The following is a 20,553-nucleotide window of genomic DNA, read 5'->3' on the forward strand; positions in this document are numbered from 1 at the left end:
ATTCAGATAGCGACACATTTTGACGCATCAGAAATTCTCTTTGACAGAACCATGTGGGAGAAGAAAAAATGAAAGGACGGTCAACGACGGAAAAACGTGGATAAACAATTCAGTTGCGCATCTAAGGCTCCGCTCCTTGAATTTAGAAAAGTTAGATAATGAAGAACAATTTTAGATAATATGCATTCATATATAAAGCAAAATCTTCAAATATCTGGGGCTACAAAATTTTTAAGGATACTACCCTTAGGTACAAATTGTCCCACCGAAAAACTCTCGCCTGGACTCGACAAATTGCCGACCAAGGTTTGAACCATCCCATGTAAGGGTTTCGGACAAAAACGAACAATAGCTGCACGTTCCTAAAACTCCTTTTTAGAAAAGAACCCTGTCAAAGACGCTGTCTAGGTCCTAATACACTAACACCCTGTTAGTTGGCAGCTCATATCGTTTCAGGCTGATTAAGGTAATGCTTCTCATGGAAGGAGGGAGAGGAGGGTGCCCATCTTTAGTACCCAGTCCTTGAATACTAACCTGTGTTGTTGGGCAGCTTCCGAGATCCTTTTAAGAGAAAAGGCTCAGTTGGCACTTGGCCGATGTGATTCGTAGTCGCTAAAAGATAGATAGATAGGTAAATAGATTGATAGTTAGATGGGTAGACAAATAATCGGGTTTGCTGAAGGAAATATTGGAATAGCTATGAAATGATAACGAAACGTTAAACGTATGTAGACGACATATACGATACTACACGATCATTTAATTTTTTTATTTTGAATCCCGAAGGGCAACGTTTCAAAAGTCTCGTAAGGACGGAATAGCCCAGGCCCTCTCAATTCGTGATAATAAACTCATGTCACTTTTTATTTTCACATTTCAGCATTTCTCTTTAGTACTGAACTACGCCTCTCAAAACTTTCTTCTACGAGTACATTGACATGCTGCTGTATTCAGAAATCGCTTTCCAGATTGTTAGAATGGACGAAATGAAGATGAACTATCAACGGAACCTTAAGATTGACCTTTAGCTGTCGTTAGATCGTTTATCATAAACAAAAGACTGACTTAAAAAGACTTTTAAGAAGACTGAAAGGATTGACAGACTGAAAAATGCCATCTGGCATGACGTTTTACTTTAGCGCCTGTCATGAACGAATTGTCTTCATCAGTTCAAGTATACTTATCGGTCGATACGGAATCAGCTCCGGTGGAAAAAAAATCCTTCTTTAACCACGGTATGACGTCATGCACGCTTTTATTTTTAACCTATATCATTAAAAGTTAGACTTTTTTAGAGCAGGAACAGTGGAAAATATTTTGAGAAATCAGAGGATCTAGAAATCCAGGGTGAAAAAAAACAGGATCATATGTGCGTCGACGAGACTAAACGCGTTAAAAGGGTTTCAAGCAATCGCGACACCATTCTGATTAATAACACGATTCCAAAAAATTAGATAAACTTAGAGCCAAGCTTGCTGAAAGCAAGAAAAGCAAAATTCTTTTCTCGGGTCACTTAATTTTTATCCAATCCTTAAGTAGATACAAACGCAATATAGAACGATATCTCCTGTAAACAATCGGCACAAGTGCCTTAAAAGTAAGTAACAAAAAAACAATTTGAGACCGTTATGCTGTTCGGGAAAAGTAATTTTATTCTGTATTTTTCTTTTATATTTTCGACGGCAACAAATACAAGCCAGTCTCTTTAAGGGAGGGGCAAATTAATTTGTTCATCTTTTATCCAAAACGATTTCAATCTTCATGGCTGTGTCTTTTACATTTGATTCTACAAAACAAAAACTGAACGAGTAATTTGAATTCGCGTACAAATTTAACAATGTCATTTCATGAATAGTGGACTAATGGGTTTCCTAGGATGCAGATAGGTGTGAGATAATTCCGCCATTGTTTACTCATTTTGTAACAGCGTCCCACGCTTTTGACACTTAAATTGAACCTTTTCTCTTATTTGTTCTTTGATTTGTGACGTATTGAAAAATGTTCCAGATGTTTCGGGGGAGTTTTGTTGAAAAGAAACATTGGGTGGTTTCTGTTTCTGTTTTGATGAAACTTCATGCTACTGTGTCTCTTTCAAGGACACCATACACTGTTTGATGTTTCATTCAGTGCTGAGGTTCAGCAAAAATCGCAAAAGGCGTCTAGCTGAATACAGAAAAAGATCAAGCATATGTCCTTTTCACGCCAGAAAAGATATGTTTAACCAATTAAAATATAAAAAGAAAATTTTCAGGGATTCAATGAATCATCAACTTGTGCTTTCATTGTGCTAGATTTGAGGTTGACAACCATCGGTTTCAGGAGCTACAATTCTATACAAAAATTCATTTTTAACCTTCTTTAACAAACCAGCTTTAAAAGGTGTTTTAGCTCTGGCGTGAATTAGGTTTAATATTGGAGTGCAGTTTTCAAATTTGAAAACTTTCATTAATTCTGATCATAACAATGTTAATATGAGGTAACTGGGAAACAGGGAATCAGTTATCGCTAGGGCCATCATAACTTTGCACTTTTCTTTTTACCCAAAAAGTAGCTAGTCTTGTTAAACGATAAAACTAACTCGAATATTTCGATGTAAGTCGTTATAGAAAATCTATGTCTTTATGCACCAGAAATGAAATATTTTTTTATGTGTAAGTGACTGTTTTAGGTCATTAAGTTATCACTATCCTCTTATCCTAAAAACACCTCCCCTTCCCAATACCCGGAAATGATTAAGATTACAAGGTATCACCTCAACTAGATAAAGAAACACACTGAAGAATAAATTTATGAGATACTTAAAAGGCCATCTCGAATGTTTCACAAGGAACATAGAAGTTGGTCACGAGACCGAAGAGAGCGCCTTTAGAAAAGACAAATTTCTTTCTTAAATGCTGCAGTTTTTCGCTCCAAAAATGTTTGGAAGAGCTATGGATCTATTTTATAACGATAACATGCAGTTTTGAGGCCGTGAAGTTCATTCTTTCATCCCTTTTAATTTTTGTTTCCATGTATCTATAAATCAGTAATTTCCATATTTTCTTTCTGATTTCATCGCTTTATTCAGCTCACACAGAAATATTCTTATAACGATATGAAAACGATTTATGGGAGGAGTTGACGAATAAGAACTGAATATATCATCGTTTCTTTTCTTTTTTCAAGTCTTTATAACAAGATGATAAAATCAATCTCTAAATAAAAATATCTAATTCAGAGTTATTAATTGCTGTTGTAGCTAAGTCGAAGTATTTTCATGAGGGCTTAGACTGTGCATACATAGAAAGACCCGCATGCACTTGATAGATAAAAATTCGTCTTCATAAAATTAATATCTTATTATATATTGTTTTTTTTTGTTGTATCACTCCTAAAATTGTCGATTTTTTCAGCTTAAATCTGTTTGAATTCCAAATTTCACCTGTATTCTCAGCTTGTCTTCCCTAAAAATTCACTTTATCTCCTCTAAAAAAGATTATCATTACTTTAGACTATGAGAAGTCCTGGTTTTATCAGTGAAGATAGGCCAGACTCGCTTAAAAACATTATCTAATACATGTTATTATTAAAATTCTCATTTAAGCGAACAATAATCTCTTATCTCAGTGATTACTAAGCATATATAATGACGTCAGTTGCGTGATTCTTTTTAATATTTTGAACTCTTATTTACACAATACAGTGTTGGTACTCTAATACAGGAAATTGCTCGTCAAAGTCTTTTTCAAAAAAGGGATTACTGTCTTTCTATAAGAAACAGCAGCGAAGTTTAGAGTGGGATGTTATTTACTCAAAGGACAACACTTATTTACTGTTTATTTACTTTTGGTGGGGTGATAAGGTATGGTTATTAAATACAAAGTCTTTTAATTACTAAAATCTTACAAAGATCGATGTTTAACATTTGTCATGATTTGTTTAGATCGTGAGACAAAAAGTAAATTTGAGTTTCCCGCAAGGTTTAAGATCACAGTATTTTCTGGCATCTTCGTTGCATATTTAACCGCTTGAGCTACAGAGAACTTGTTCGCGAGCCTATGAATATTCTTAGTGCATGTTGAAGTGGAGAACAGAGCAGAAACTAAAATTGTCAGCTTCAACCTGTTGAGCGCATTGGCATCATACCGTGATAAACCTAATGAAACGACTCTTAAATCTTAAAAGTAATTGTAGTCCAAGCTTAACATTATTGCAAAAGAAGACACTTCTTTCAAACCAGCTTCTTAGTTTTCAAAATGAGTTTGTTTTAGAAATCCAATAAAACAGATATTTTCAAAATCTGAGCATATCATGGGAACCAATCAAAAAGGTACACCTGGGTACTAATAAATGGACAATTTAAAATCTTAATCGAAAAGGACACCTTAAACCGTTGTAATTCATTCCTAAGAAAATCTTTGATAAAGTTTCTTCTGGTTAAATTCCACCTGTGAAGAATTAGCTGCAATTTTCTCCAAAAAGCCAGTAAACGGTACGTTGTGGTCTTATATTCAGGTATTTTCGAAGGTATACGATAACAATGTAACCATGTGACAATGCACTGTTTCTATTATTACTTTTTTTTTTTCATCTTTAAATTTCAACAACGGCTGTAAGTTTTCATTTTCACCCCATTCATTAAGCTCTGCGAGTAATTTGTTCCTATTCAGTTCGTTCGACTCTTCTCCTCTTCCAAAGAAAATTAGCTGTCGCTGTACGTGCCCACGGCTTGAATACTTAGGAATGATAGGTGACAACCATTAGCAAGGATTGTTAGCAAATTTTTTAAATGAACTGTACTCTAACTTTTGAACAGCAATATCGTGCATCAGGCTGTTGGTAATATTTTCCCAAAATTGTTCATCCTAGCAACTCTATAAAGCCACTTTATGCAAAGAAGCAACTGAATCGTCTGAAATAGACTGCCTGAAAATAACCTAACTACAAGGAAAATTACTTTTGGAAGATAAACGTTTCAGTATTACATTGATTGACAATAGCATCCGGTGCCCTCTAAGATAAAAATGTATTATTTCTTTTCTAATTCATTGACTTTTGATTCTTTTTTCGTCTTCACAGGATGGAGACCACATTTACTTGGAAATTGATATTCTGTCTTTGCTTGGTCCGTGAAGGTGAATATTTCTATGTCTGCACTCTAAGAGATAATCAGACAGCATGCTGAGTGATTTCCTTGTACCTCCATTTAGCCAGCAGAGCCAGATTTCATTTTAAACTAATCTATCGCACGATAGCAATAATGACCCAACTTTTTCTCACTTAAATTTTAATCGTGTAATATTTCGATGGTTATTCTGCATTGCGTCCTTATGTTCGCATGACAACAATGTTTGATTGGTGTTTTCAAAGAACTGTGGATTTTTCACCTAAAGTTCAGTTTTGACGCTAATGTGGCTTTTATGAAGATTAGCATCAACAACATAAGTGACAAGTTGTGACTGAGTCTTCTAGAAACTTTTTTTAACAAATTCAAAGAATTTTACGACGTTATTGCTAATTCATGTAAAAATCGAGTATGGTGGATCCAGGATATCCGGGGCGGATTTGTTACGTCTACAATAATGTCATTCAACAGAGATCATTTTTCAATAATTTGCTCACCATGGGAGAAGTGTACAGTATCTACTGAATCGCGGGGTACCATGTAGAGATACAGAATTGTATAAAACGATAACAAGGACAGGATCTCGAAACAGAAGTCGTGTTTTTCCGTCTCTAGGAAGGGCATTAGAAGTTCGATATATATCGGAGATATTCGCTGTTGTATCGGTTTCATTTATTTTTATATAATAATAAAGTTCGGATATAACGCGTGCTTTCATTGGTTGAAAGAGCGTGCTCTATGAGAGTATAGAACATAGAGCTGAGATAGAGCTGTCACGCCATCTGCCAAATTGTACTATGTTTGACCTTTTCCGGAACTTCTCCCTAGCTTTTTTTTCGTTAATTGAAAGTAAAATTTTGGCACAAGCGAGCCGGCAAGTAGCAACAGAAGAACCCAAAAAATATTTTTAAAAAGGCTAAGCGCCGTAATTTACGTCTCGTGTTTCTCCCTACACTTCTTTGGTGCTCTAGCCGCTTCCTGCATGCTTCACAACAGAACGAAGCACGGTCAAGGCTTCTCTATTTGTAAAATTTTATTGTCATTTTTGTTTACAGTTACAGCTGGGGCTATTTCCTATAAGGTGAGTAAAGAAAAGAACTTTTAGGTTTCATACTAATTTAATTTCAATAAAAATTCATAAATGAAACGAAAGACGCTCTTTTTTTATCGGCAGAAACCCCTCAAAAGCAGCACAGTTCAAACAAAATTTTAAATCTATTAAAAATTTTTCATCTTATTTGATTTTAAAGGAATCAAAGGAAGGATTCCCAGAGAATCTTCATCATAAAATGACTAAGAGAGAACTGGAGATCTTTTTTGGAACTGATGACCTATCACAAGGTAGTCCCATAAATTTCAAATAAAACTTCTTCTAAATAAACGCAAAAAGATTTACTTTTGATAAAATGGTAGCAAAATCCATGGTTTGTTAAATGATAAAATGAAAAAGTCTGCTATTGATCTAATTAAATTGTTTCTTAACCAGTTGATGAGATGTTAAGGGAACCTTTTTAGTTGAAAATGGATTTTGCAAAGGGATTTGCTCTTTCTTTTATCAGATTACTTCAGATTACGTACTCGAACACGTCACTTTTGAGATTCGAATATCACTCCTCGCGCGCCTCACTCGACAATTTGTATGGAATCGAGTCGACAAGATTACGCAAAAGTGTTCAACTATCCATCTTACTCTAGAACAAATCTTTTTACAGTATGGGTATTTTTTCATTTCTCACATTATCGGATGAACATTACTTGTTTATCTGAATTATCTAAAGACTAAATATTTTATATACTATGAAAAATTTTCAGTACCTGAGTACGACATTAGCGAACCGTTTCAAGAGAAAACCGATGATCACCGTCAAAAGAGAAGTACTGAAGATGATAAAAAGTACTTCAAGATAAAGGCTTTTGGCGAAGAACTGCCTTTACAACTCATATTAAATCAGAAGCTTATGTCACCCGATTTTAAAGTGGAAATCAAACGAAGAGATGGGAGAACAGAGTATCAACCAGCTCCGAAAAATACTTTTTATCTTGGAAAGGTCATGTCAGAGCCCGAGTCAATGGTGGCTGTTAGTCACTCCCAGGGAGTGGTGAGAGTCATAATTTTTTTTTCATACTATTCTTCTTAATAAATTTGGCACGGTAAAATTACGAATGACATAGTATTCCAAAATTTTTTAAAAATTTTTTCCCTATATTCATCAGCCGACCAAATCGCCATGAATTGAGCTTATTCGAAGCTAAATCCTGGAAATTCTCAAAGCAACCGTTACCTACCCCTAAATTTCTATTTTAAAGTAACAAAAAATATTACAGGTTTACTCATGTGACGAACCAAGGCTAACCGCGGTTTTGAAAGCTTGAGTTGAGGATACTCATGATGCTGGTCTGTATATAGGCTACTGATTCTTTAGGTTAATCACTGACAGCTGCTGTATCCACTGATATTCCTAGGTGTGAGGTGCTGTCAGAGTGACGTAAAAGATCACTCAAAACGTTACTTAGCAAGATTTAGAAACTAGCATGTCCAGTCCACTGCGCCAGTCAGTGGTTGACCCTGTTTACTATTGTTCAGAGTATACAAAATGCTAACTGATCACGACTGTTTTATGTCAATTTTTCTAGCATGGACTGATCCAGCGATCTGGTGAATCTTTATACATTCAACCGCTGCCAACTCATCTCTCGAAGCACGTCGAGTATAAAGAGATAAGTCAACCTCACCTCATTGTCAAAAGATCAATCAGAGAAAATTTAGTTTTCAGCAAGCGAGGTATATTTTGTTTTCCTCATCTAGTTGACATAATGTTTAAGAAGCTATGTTACGGTATCCTAAGTTTTCAAAGTTGTCATTCGCAGTCTGCGTTAAACGTTATCACAACCATCTACAACTATTTCATTTAGAGTTTGCTCTATTTCTTATATTTTGGATGTGGTCTCTACAAACACAAAAAGTCCATTTTAGAGAGTTATCCGCACCACAACAACTTTTATACTTATGTTACCTATTTTGTTCCAGCAGCTAAGGCAACTTCACCGAAAGGAATTTTGCGCTCCATTGAATCGTCAAACAAATACTTGGAAGCTGCTTTGGTCACAGATGAAATCACTGCTGAGAAATATGGCGAGTCCAAAATTGCATCAATTCTGCTCATCATTGGGAACATTGTGAGTTACGGGACGAAACAATTTCTTTACTCGCTTTTTACTTTCTGCGGAAAAGAAGAAGCGATAAGTAATACATTTTTGTGCGTGAAATAGCTGGCCCTAAAATTTACTGTTCAAACTCCTAAACTTACATATTTTTCTTTCCCGAAGGTCGCAGGCATGTTCCAAGATCCCAGTATTGGAAAAGTCAAAGTTACCTATGTCATAAAACGTGTCACAGTTCTAAACGCTGCAGAGGTAAGTAAAACGTTTTCATGCTTGCCTGTTTAACGTGGCGAGTACAGGTTCAACAAGCAAGCATGATTGGTAAATATAACGATATCAGTCTAAATGAGAAAGATGCGGGACTCATTTCATTTATTGGTAGTCTACTTTTTTGCAAAAAGACTTTGACAAAGACTTGAACAATACTGACCATTTCACTGCTTTTTCCAGCTTGGTTTGCAATCATTGAGTAATAATGGCAAGGTAATAAGACTCGAGAAATGGAACAAAGGCATCGCTTATTCGGACAAAGTCGATGTCACTTCATACATATCTAGGTGAGCCTGGGAAGACAATTTAGATTAACCACTTTCTAGTTAGTGAGCTGGAATCCGGGTCGAAATGTGTTCCTCCCTACCATGTATAACTCCGAAAAGGCTGTTGCTGGGTTCAAAGTCGTAACGAAGCTTTCTAGATGTTTTCGGTTTGTAAGCCGCGTTGCGTGATAAGAAATGTACTTCGGCCAAGATCTTTCCGACGAGGTATTGAGGTTAGCCACGTTTTATGAAGCGGGTTAGAATTCTTCCCTCTTTAACTCAGAAGATTCTTTAACCGAGTTTGTTCTCAGTAAGCGTAATGCTTCTCCTGTAACATTACCCTTCTTAACACCTTAACACACACCTTCCATGAAAAGCTGGACAAGGTTCAGGAAAATGGACCGTAGGGCTTGATAGCCTAACTGAGGGCAGCATTATGGTGCATAAATTAAAGAAGCGAATTTAATACGAAGTTAACGCTGATTTTACCATTGTTCTGTATAAGGACACGAAGTTTCTGATTACATGTCTCTTTTAATGTCATCGTTATAGATTGGTTGGATCTGGCGGTAAGTGCTATGTTTTCTGTTATTTTAAACCAGTCTAATAGCAACGTTAGGGGGTCCAGTTTCCTTGTGGTCAGCCGCTCCTTTCTAAACTTCAGATGTTATCAGATGCTGCAGTGATCACTTTCGGTCCCTAAAACAGGTTATACGATGGTTCTGTGGAACCCATTAATCTCCTATTTGTGGTAAATGTGTATGCACTAAAGTTGTTTCCACACGTGCAGGTACCGCACCTTTCAAATCAATGTGCAAAAACGAAATTGGGACAGTGAACGTAAACAATGATTTGGGACTGCAATCTGCTGGAATCATTGCTCATGAAACTGGCCACAAGTAAGTTGTTAAGCCGATATAGCTCCCTCGCTGTTTGTGTCCAGTTTCCTTTGCTTTGGTTTACTATACGGTAGAATCTACATGGTAGTCGATTACGAATAATTCACTACCGTTCCGAAAAAAATGTCAGTTTTGGTAAAATCATAACATGAATGCCGACAAGACAGTAGGGTACGTAGTTTAGGCTTACAAGTACAAAACCCTATTTTAACCCTGTCGATCAATGTCATTTCATTTTTCCCTTTAAGTTCGATTTAACCGAGCATATTCCTCATTAGGGGTCTTACTCGTTTTAACCCATAATTTTTTTTCCCTTTAGCTTTGGTCTGGGTCACGACGGTAGTGAAAATCAATGTGAGGGAGGTACGTACATAATGGCTGCAGTCCTCCCCAATGGAGTTAATGCCATGAGATGGTCGACCTGTAGTGCAGACGAAATGCAAACATTTCTCAGGTAGTGCGTTGAATATCCAACGTTTGATTCTCACGAAAAGGGACTTACAAGCCATAAGTCATCGTTCAGTATTTTTTTGCTCTTCTTTTACGACAAAATATATACTTAAGTACGTAAGGAATCGAAGGAAGGTTTGTTGATTCTGTTTGAGAACGAGGCGCTGCGTCGTAAGCAATGGACAATTCTACAAGGATTACGAGATAATTTAAGGACAGTCTTTACTGAAGGAATATTTCTTTTGTAACACCGCGCCGGAATAAAGGATTTTCTCAGCCAATGTTTTCAATATCAATAGTTTGCAATCCATTACGTGCATTTCTACATTGATATCCTCATCCCTTTGTGTTTTCCTATGAGCTCTCGGTCTTAGTTGTTGTTGTTGCTGTTTTTTTTTCTCGATCATCTGAATGAAGCAACTCGGCCAAGCGACCACTTAATAAAATGACACTTTGGCCTTTCTTTGCCCGCCAAGGTCCACATGCGAGATACCTTTTAGTTCCCATTAAATATCGTAGAAAAGACTACTAAATCCATAAAGTAAAGAGATTGGTTGCTCAAGTACGTAACTACAACTTAAATGCCACATCTTCCTATGGAAATATAAGGCACTAAAACAGACATAAATACCAGAAAATAAATACCATATCATTTTACTCATTTCCGGAACACTATTCATACAGAAGTAGCGAGTCCTCGTGTCTGGATGATGTGCCGACCGAAGTTCTTCCCACTCCCTCTCCTGATGTAGCCGACTTATCAGTCCTCCTCCCTGGTGAAATTATGGATGGAGACACGCAGTGCAAAAGTCACTATGGGGAAGCGTACAGGCGTTGCAGCCAACTAAGGGTAAATCTTAAGAGAGCTTAATTTCTCACATCGATTTAAATCTATCCTCATGAAAATTTGATCTTCTGGATGAAAAGTGTTTTTTATAGTTAGTGTTCATACCAAGTTTTTTAAAGGATCATTTCCTTTTGCGATTTTTTGTCGGCGGTTTAATTTGGCCTCTGTGCCCTACTTACGCGAAAGATATTTCACTGTTTTTGATTATTTTTTATCCTTTATTTCTTAGAAAAACTGCGCTTTATACTGCACTTCAGATGGCTATTCATGTATATCTCAAAGGGTTCCGGCTGCAGATGGTACGAGTTGCGGATCACGAGACGTACGTACAGATGTTGTATAAAGTGGCCTTTTACCGATCAATCGTTTTACAAATTAAATTTGATTTTGGATTTTTATTTCACCAGTGGTGCATTAAGGGAGAATGCGTCGATAATGGACGTGCGCGCGTTGATGGGGGGTGGAGTAAGTGGTCAACTTACACCCAATGTACTCGGTCCTGTGGGGGAGGGGTACAGCACAGGACAAGGACATGCACTAACCCTACGTAAGACAATTTTCTACCATTTTGTATTACTTTGGTAACTAAAATGTTGCTAACAAGCCTCGTTCTTGTCAATTTCTGTTCTGTTATCTACAACTTAACAGATACGCTGGTAAATCTCTCTGAGTTCATCATTATACAATCTTTCAGGATATCATTGGCAATAAACTGTGCAAATAAGAGGTCAACGGAATTTTAGAACTCTATTCTATGTTCTTTGTGCAGCACTTAATCGACGGAGTCATACTGGCCGTGGATTTGTTAACTCTTCAGTCTAACCTGCCTCAGTTGAACTGAGGGGATTTTCACTTAACAATGATCGTGACAACGTCGGAGAGTTGGATTCCTTTAATATGCTATGATTTTCATGGCAGTGAATCGAACAATATTAATGGTTCAATTCTTAAAGGTTTCTGGGTTTCCAATATCTGCCGACTGTAACGATGACACTAGTGTTGTAGACAAGGTTGACAACTATAAAAGTGATTTGCGACTTACGACTTAAGTCATTCATCGGTTTTGGGTCAGTATTGTAAAAAACCGACGTAAGATTGAAAAAGTTGCCCTCGTCGGCAGCATTTTTGAAACCTTTTCATTAAAAGGCCTTCCCAGTCATGAAGTAACATACCATTGATAATTCTATTTTCTTATTGCGCGTACCTATGCACGCCATATCAGACCAAAGTACGGAGGGAAGAACTGTGACGGATCAACCATTGGTCAATGGCGAACCTGCAACTTTAGGGTAAAACAGCTTTTGCCTATATCAGTTTGATTGAATATGTAGATTAACAGGTACATCATACCGAAATATATCATGCAGTGATGGGCAGGAGTGAAAAATTAGATCTAAAATGGAGTCAAATATTTATTACTCTGGGATTTAGCCTTCCGTCTTAAACTTTTTAACCCTTATACTCCCGTGAGTGAGTGAGTGAGGCAGAATTTCTCCTGATAGTGTCAATGCATGTCAAGCAGACAAGTGATGTGAATAGAGAAAAATAGCGATCAAGGGATTTTTAGTTGATTCAATATCAAATTCTCCGAACTAACATCATAAGAATTTTATGACAGATAGTAAAGCGAATTACTGATGATATCTTAGGAGTGAAAGGGTTAAAACATGAGCTACCTAAATCTAAGAGTCTTTACTCTTAGCCCTACAAAGCAATTAATGTGATCAATATTTGTAGCCTGACTAGAAAAAAAAAATAGCAAGCGCTTTTAGTTTCAGATTATTTTAACCTTCCACTAAAACTATTACAATAGACTAATTTCATTCTCTATTAGCCATGTGCCAACGAAACGATTTCATACAGAGAGATGCAATGTAAGGTGTACAACCAAAATTTTGTGCCATACTACCTTGGGTCAGGCAAGTATTGATAGAAATAGAATCACATATTGGTAAAATGATTAGAGCAGTGTCGATTACAATGATGTAGCCCCTAAAAGAAAATGTCAGTGCTCAGTACTCTTAAGAAATGGTAGCTTAATGAAGTTTAATTAATGAAGTTTAATGAAGTCTTAATGAAGTTTATTGGTAAATTCAGTTTTAATGATCTGGACCCAAATTAAATTTCATTTCCCTGGGCAGATCTCTGTGGACTCTACTGCCGGATTGGGAGCAGAGTCTCAAGACATGGAAAAGTCAAAGATGGAACTCGTGCAACAAAAGATGAAATTGTATTTGACGTCTGCATCAAAGGGACACGTGAGGTATTTTAGTATTTGGTAATTACCCAACTTCCCCTTTCTCCTCCCTCCCCTCCTCCCACAACCATTGCCATGAACTAATCTATGGCCAACTATATGCTATTCTAAGCCTGTAGGTTGTGATCATTTGATGTATTCAAGAAAAAAATTTGATCGATGTGGAAAGTGTGGAGGGAAGGCAGATTCCTGCAAAGACGAAATGGGTAGTTTTACAGAAAAGATAAAACGTAAGAATTTATGTTGATTCATTTTTTTTTTTGAAGCATTGATGATGGCTGGTTACTAACGCGATCTTTGAACGTTTACTTCCCCTTCTTCTCAACATCATTGTCGTCGTCTGAATTATCATCATTATTATCATTTAAAAAAACTTTTAGCATCAAGATCATTAATTATCGAATTAGTGATGCCTTTTTTTTCCCCATCGCCGAGTGTTTGAACGTTACTCTTTTAAAACCTGCTTTTCAAAATAAATTTCGACAGAGCAGTGAACCTGAATAAATTTTTTTGCAGACGTTAATGAGTCGGCCGTAATTAAGAAACTTCCTCCTGGCACAGTTTACGCCTACTTCAGAAAGAAAATCTCTAAGTCGTACAATGTACTAGGTAAGTAAGAGGGCAACATAGCCTTCAATCATGTTGAATAGCACAGAGGAGCGACATAAAATATAATTTCATAAACCGATATTTCGAAAAAGCCGAATTTTTTGTTCATTATTTGAATCAGTTTTATGATGGTGTATTCCAGGCATTCAAGACGTGTATGGAAACTACCTTATAAATGTGCCTGATACTTACTCTAAGACAATAAAATACGCTGGAGCTACAATAACCTACAAACACGACGGAATGCAATACAGAGATTCATTGGATATCCGTGGACCTACCACAGAGACGCTGAAAGTTGTGGTATTATACTCATGCCGATTTATTTTAATCTACTCCTTTACCATAAATTAAATTACAATCGCTTGCATCACGAAACCAATGAGGTCAATAATCCATCCATTCCTTAATTAGTCAAAATATTCATTCGTCAGATAATTAACCTCATGTTGGGTTGGGTTGCATCTGGTCAGTATGTCTGGTTAGTCAGCTGGGTAAAACGTCAGTGGGTCAGTCAGCTAGCCGGCCAGTCAGTCAGTCATTCATCGAGTCAATCAGTCAATCAGTCAGTCTGAAAAAAGGTCAGTCAGTCAGCTGGTCACTAAGTAAACCAGGTAGCCACTCAGAAAATAAGACGGTCATCAAGTCAGCGCGTGTGTAAAATGTTCAGGCGGTCAATCAGTTTGCCAATCAGCCAGTTAATGAGTCAGCCAGGCCAACCAGCCAGTCAGTTTTCCAGCCAATCAGCAAGTTAGTCAGTCAGCAAGTCATTCTTTAAGTCAGTCGGACAGTCATTAACTTAGCCTTTCCGTCTTTAAATCGGTCTGTTAGGCTGTCAATTCCGAACGATGGTCAGTCATTGCATGAACGGAAGTCATTATGTGTGCATCATTTTGTAAGATCACCAAAAGTAATCTATGTATTTACGGAACATAATTACTTTATTAGGGAATATAAAACGTCCACACTAAGTCTCTTGTCAACTGCATGTGCTTTAAAATTAAGAAAGCAAAAACTTGAGACTATAGCTTTCTTGTCGTTTATCAATTAGTTCTTAAGAGTAAGGGAAGAGACCGCAGGAGTAGACTATATGTTAGAAAGGCCGCTTCTTCTCGGCGAATCTGTGGAAAATCTCTCATACCAATGGGTGCCTATTTCACATTGGTCAACATGTTCTGTGACCTGCGGAGGAGGTAAGATTAAAATTATCTCATGGGCTCCATTTTTTAATCAATCCATTAATTTCCTTATTTTCTAGTTGTGTAAAGTACGTAGTAATGAATTAAAAAATCAGAGAAAACAAAAGAAGCTCATATAAAGCAAAAGCAGAATTATACGAAGAAAAAAAATGGCCTTATTCTTCACCAATCTATGGAAAAAGTTTAACATGCCCAAGAAAGCTGACGTATCATATCTTCAGTTATTTCCCCTTCAACTTTAAGACAGCCTGATGCTTTCAGCGAGTAGGATGCATCAAATTTAAAATTTGTCAATGAAGGACACAATAAGGTGAAAAATAACGAATTTTCCACAGAAAAACACCATGACTCATAATTCTGTCTTTGTAGGTACTCAAACTCGAGTTGTGTTCTGTTTCCTCGCTCAAAATTCTTCTGTTGTCTCCGATGAAGCTTGTGGCTCACTCGCAAAACCAGCGAGCACCCAGAAATGCAACACCCAAGCGTGTGAAGCTAAGTACGAACCGAAGTTGATCGCTCATGGTGACTCATAGCTCTTTATAACGTTATAAAAACTGCATCTTCCTCTGATGGTATCCTGAAGATTACAGGAGAATATCCGATTATACTCCTTTGCACTGAATATATCCTCACAAAGAACAAATTTTTTCATTTTTGGGCAATACCTAACTAAGCTGGCCCACTTCAGTAATAGGCCGGCTTTAATGGAAGCCTGATTATGAATCCCGAAATCAAACCTCACTCGACCTCCATGCAAGAAACCTCGTTCCCATACCAAGACAAATTACTAAAAATAGTTTAACATTTATGTTGAACTCTGAATTGATACTAGTAGTATGGTTTCTTCTATGAAATTTATATATAGATGGTACGTTGAGGAGTGGACGCCTTGTTCGAAAACGTGTGGGAGCGGTATTCAAACACGAAAAGTGATCTGTCAGCGGGAAGTGTCGTCAAAAACTGTTGTCGTAAAAAATTCAAAATGTCCGGCGATAACTAAACCAGTTCTTTCTTCGAAAAAGAGATCTTGTAATGAGATTGATTGTCCCGCTGAGTGGGTTGTGGACTCCGCCTGGTCCAAGGTAAAATGTTCACCAGTTTTGTCAGGGATGCTGTCTTAATTTCTCAACGAAAACAGAGATTGTTCGTCAAATCATTTTGACACCACCTCTTACGTGAAGATTTGGGACAGCCAATGAGGATTTAACACTCCAAGATATTAAGATATGGATCCTGTTTTATAAGATGTAATTCCTCGATGAAAGAGTAAATGTCTGCCTTCGGGACCAGACTGTTAAAGACACCTACATTAATACCCAACTTTTCTTACAAAAGGCAATTTCATGGCAAAAACTATACGAGTGCTAAAAGTGACTAATGGCACTAAATAACCTATTTCTTCTCCTCTTTACAGTGTTCCACTACATGCAAGCCAGGCAAAATGACCAGACAAGTAGTGTGTCAAAAAATCGACCAAAGTGGGGCAACATCAACGGTGTCGGATCTTGAATGTGCCTATCGGCCCAATAAGCCAGTCACCCAGTTAGCCTGTCATGTTAACATCCCTTGCCCTGCTGAGGGGAACTCAAACGGTAAATATGCATGAAACTAGTGGTAACACTAATGGTAACACGGTAATTCTCTAATTGCTGACGTCATCGACCTCTGGTTAAAATTGATGGTCAGGTTAGAAGCCTAGCTGACCTCATTGTGTTGTGTTTTTGGGGCAGGATGCTTTATAATCGTTATGCTTCTCTACCCATTCATGCTGGGTTTTAGCTAACTGTCGCAGGAAATCGAAAAAATGCAATGGGTGACCAATATTTAAACGGCATACCATTAAGAGGTATTTGCTGATGCTAGATGTCTCTTGCCATGGAAATTAGGATAAACGCAACTAGTTTTTAGAGTAAATCTGCTGACTTGAAACTCGTTGGATGATGTTTGGACACATTATTGAACGTTTTTATCTATTTATATATTTATTTTTTTAAATAAAGGAGAAACGTCTAAATGTAATCCTACTATCAAATAAATTAGGATCATCTAAAAAAGACATACAAAGATTCAAAATGGAGTTCATCTAGCAGCTTTATTTACTATTATCAATCAATAATAAAAATAATGATAATTCAAAAACATCTCGATCACAATATAAGCCAATCGTGTGAAAAGTGGAAGAGATTGACTAAGGGACGACCCCGGAGGGCAATGGAGAGGGTGGTTAAAGATGTATACACCACTTGAAATATTTGAAAACTTTCGTTTGTGCATACTGTTGAAATTTAAGTCAAAATATGTTTGTTATTCTAACAGGAAAAGGCATTTGCGATGAAGTGAACCCTTGTAAGAATGGAGGAATTTGTACTGGCAACTCTGTTAATCACCCCTGTTTGTGTCAGGCTGGTTTTACCGGTTCATACTGCGAAGGTGTGAGATGCTTCCCGTTTAATTATTTAGCATTATTTGAATATTTAGGAAAACTTTAGTCGCTTTTTAATTTTAAATAGGATGTTATGAGCTAAAACCAAACGTATTGTAAAGAATGAATGCTGAATGAAATAAAGAAAAATTTTAAAAACGCAGCCAGAGAGAGATTAAATGTAAGAGGCACGATAGACCTACTGAAGCTTATGGCGAGTGCATTTCTTTGCACTGAATCGGTTGCACAAAGACTGATTATTTATACTAACTTCGAATTGTTGGGGAAAATTCGGCGAAACTTTGCAACTATGTTTTTCTACAGTTAAGAGGGACCCTTGTGAAAGCAATCCGTGTGTAAATCAAGAAATCTGTTCTCCTGATGTGAATTCACCTCTTGGATACACTTGTCAAGGTAAACCATCAAGATCGTGCCAAATACAGTTTATAGCGTTGTGTTTCCGAACAATGCATGTGACTTCCACATTACCTCTTACTGCTCGATAAGAGGCAATGATACTGACGAACCGTTTGAGGAGGTTCAAGGAATTGCTCAAAGCTTACTGCAATGAGCCATTATCTCGTTAAAGAGGATTCATATACTTTCTATTTTTACTGGTTAGAGCCAAGTTATCCATGCGATAGCAGCCCATGTTACAATGATGGTGTTTGTGTAAACGACAAAGTAGACTCTTCAAAATACCATTGCCAATGTCCTCCCTGGATAACTGGAACTAACTGTGAAGGTTTGTGAGGCGTATATGTGCTATTGTCTGAATCTTTTCTTTCATAACATGAAGAAAACTAACGATCCTAGCCATATGGTATCAATAAAACTTTCATAATCAATCAATTTAAGGTTGTCAATATTTTTAATTTTGAAATCTTAAAATCTCCATAGCTCTCCAGAAAAATACTAAAATAAATCCAAAATTTGTCTGAAATTTATGATTTCTGGTATCACCTAAATATATTTTTTGGCCCTTTACACCAAGAGCTAATTGTTTACTCTCATGTAATCTTATAAAATGAAGGCTGTGTTTACTATTCTTTCAACTCGTTAGTTTTGTCGAGTGCATGTGATTCCAGCCCGTGTGTCAACAATGGTTACTGTAGCAGTGATCCAGCCAAACCATCTGAGTATAAATGTGCTTGCAGTGAATGGTTCAAGGGAAAAAATTGTGAAGGTAGGATAGACATGATACCGAAGCTTGAGCGTATGTTAATGTTAAGTCATGGTTTTCCTCACGCCACGTCGCTATTTTATTTGCAGCTATGTTAAATTTTAAAAAAAGATTCAGTAGTTAGATGCATGGTTAAGTCCTTCCAATCTGGGTCGAGAGGGGTTTGGTTCGAACCATGACCGGGTAGTCGTGTTACGTCCCTGGGCAATAGACTTCACTCTCTCAGTGTCTCTTTCCATCAACGAAAAGAAATTGATCTGAAAACCAATTTTTAGGTCAGTTTAACAAGGGTTTATTTGCAATTAACTAACATCCCTTATGCCATGAAAGCTATTAAAGCTATGATTGCCAGGAGAAGCTCCACAGTAACAGAGCACTTTCAGTGAAAGCATATCACTATTAGACGACCAGTTCGATCGATTAACTGCTTTTTTCCGGTTATTTATTACTTCTTTGTCTTAGCGCCTTTTTGGTATATTGATATCTGAGTGAAAATTTCCCTTCAGCTCGAAGGTCATCTGACTTTGGTCCTACAACCCGACGGTAATTGCATTAGCAATGCTGTTTCGTTCTTTCTCCTCTGCAGTTCAAATCTTCCCATGTGATAGCAAACCTTGCGTTAATGGTGGATCATGCAGTAACGATCCAAGTGACATCTCAAAATATCACTGCAAGTGTCCCAAATGGTTTGTTGGAGACAAATGTCAAGGTAACAGTATTAATATGTAGTTACAATAAACTGTTCAATAATGGCCGCATCATTAATTAATCCACTGTCCACAAAAATGTGAAGACGTAAAACGATTCACTTGTCAACTGTTGGCCGACTGCGTGCAAATCGAGCATTCTTGGAGAGCTCCGGTTGATATGCTTGCAAAAAGCTTTCGATTTACATTAAGATAAACAGATGGAGCAGAACAATTTATGTCATGGTCACACATCCCATTCAATTCTCTTTCAAGTTATGGTCATGCCCTCTCCCTTTTCTCCTTTTCATCATTTCTCATACCATCGCGCAGAATGCCTATCTTTCTCGAGACATTTACTTGCAGTGGCGAAAAAATTTTAGATCTGTAGTATTAGTTACGAAGCGTGCACAAGCTGGTTTTATTGGTCGTGATTTTGTGCCCCTCCCTTCACAGGGAACATTGTCATAACTTATTAACTTGTCAGGGTGGAGTTATGAAACAAAGGCCACTTAAGAGTGATTGCTTGTGCTATTATTTCGTTTCATCACACATCTACCCCAGGGGCCTTAAAAGCTGGCTATCCAAAATACTTAAGCTTACCAAAGGCCGTATGCGGTTGAATTTCTGCTAGAGGCAATTGCATGCCAGAATCTTGTTGAAATTTGTAAAATCAACAATCTTGGATGTCCATCTCTCCTGCCAACCATGCAACAACAAATCTCAAACTAATTGTTGCTTTGGCACTAGTTATCAACCAAGACAATTAAATAAAAGGAAGAAATGGAAATAAAGTTTTTACTTTCTAGACAAACAAACAATATGTGACGCAGCTAATCCGTGCAGGAACGGAGGGACTTGTAAAAGCAGTTTAGATAATCCTGCAGAGTACAGTTGTGAATGTGGAGACTGGTTCCTTGGAAAAGACTGTGAAGGTGAGCTGAAATAATCTTTGATCTTTGGTTTTTTATGTGTGTGTGTTTGTGATAATTACCATGACGTCCCCATGAATAATTTCCATTTCCTGTAAGGAACTACCGCAAGCCCTTTAATTGTTGATCTTGAATTTTTTTCAAAATTTTTTTTTGTGGTATGATGGTTTTTCATCTTGTGTGGTATTCCCTTCAAAACATTTATGAATCATTTCCATATCCTGAGCGGTAGGTTTTCCACATTTTTTTTCAGTGCATAACAATAAG

General features: G+C 37.1%; 1 protein-coding gene across 1 annotated transcript in view; it reads left to right on the forward strand.

Annotated features, from left to right (window-relative positions):
* The first annotated feature begins 4,398 nt into the window (after positions 1-4,398).
* The window catches only part of LOC113668811 (uncharacterized), a 39,371-nt gene continuing 23,216 nt past the window's right edge, over positions 4,399-20,553 (forward strand). The window contains exons 1-31 of the mRNA XM_089209350.1: positions 4,399-4,471; positions 5,059-5,114; positions 6,160-6,185; positions 6,355-6,445; positions 6,917-7,203; positions 7,739-7,886; positions 8,133-8,281; positions 8,432-8,518; positions 8,717-8,823; positions 9,355-9,371; positions 9,593-9,701; positions 10,021-10,155; positions 10,836-11,001; positions 11,228-11,320; positions 11,406-11,545; positions 12,221-12,287; positions 12,833-12,917; positions 13,140-13,261; positions 13,368-13,485; positions 13,772-13,864; positions 14,007-14,167; positions 14,916-15,057; positions 15,433-15,559; positions 15,929-16,145; positions 16,478-16,655; positions 17,380-17,493; positions 17,810-17,899; positions 18,108-18,230; positions 18,549-18,671; positions 19,255-19,377; positions 20,164-20,289. Coding sequence (XP_089065476.1) covers positions 5,060-5,114; positions 6,160-6,185; positions 6,355-6,445; positions 6,917-7,203; positions 7,739-7,886; positions 8,133-8,281; positions 8,432-8,518; positions 8,717-8,823; positions 9,355-9,371; positions 9,593-9,701; positions 10,021-10,155; positions 10,836-11,001; positions 11,228-11,320; positions 11,406-11,545; positions 12,221-12,287; positions 12,833-12,917; positions 13,140-13,261; positions 13,368-13,485; positions 13,772-13,864; positions 14,007-14,167; positions 14,916-15,057; positions 15,433-15,559; positions 15,929-16,145; positions 16,478-16,655; positions 17,380-17,493; positions 17,810-17,899; positions 18,108-18,230; positions 18,549-18,671; positions 19,255-19,377; positions 20,164-20,289 — 3,619 coding nt within the window. The 5' untranslated portion in view covers positions 4,399-4,471; position 5,059. The remainder of the gene's footprint in view (positions 4,472-5,058; positions 5,115-6,159; positions 6,186-6,354; positions 6,446-6,916; positions 7,204-7,738; positions 7,887-8,132; positions 8,282-8,431; positions 8,519-8,716; positions 8,824-9,354; positions 9,372-9,592; positions 9,702-10,020; positions 10,156-10,835; positions 11,002-11,227; positions 11,321-11,405; positions 11,546-12,220; positions 12,288-12,832; positions 12,918-13,139; positions 13,262-13,367; positions 13,486-13,771; positions 13,865-14,006; positions 14,168-14,915; positions 15,058-15,432; positions 15,560-15,928; positions 16,146-16,477; positions 16,656-17,379; positions 17,494-17,809; positions 17,900-18,107; positions 18,231-18,548; positions 18,672-19,254; positions 19,378-20,163; positions 20,290-20,553) is intronic.

Source organism: Pocillopora damicornis, chromosome 6, assembly GCF_964200805.1.
Source record: "Pocillopora damicornis chromosome 6, jaPocDami1.2, whole genome shotgun sequence".
Taxonomy (NCBI): Eukaryota; Metazoa; Cnidaria; class Anthozoa; order Scleractinia; family Pocilloporidae; genus Pocillopora; species Pocillopora damicornis.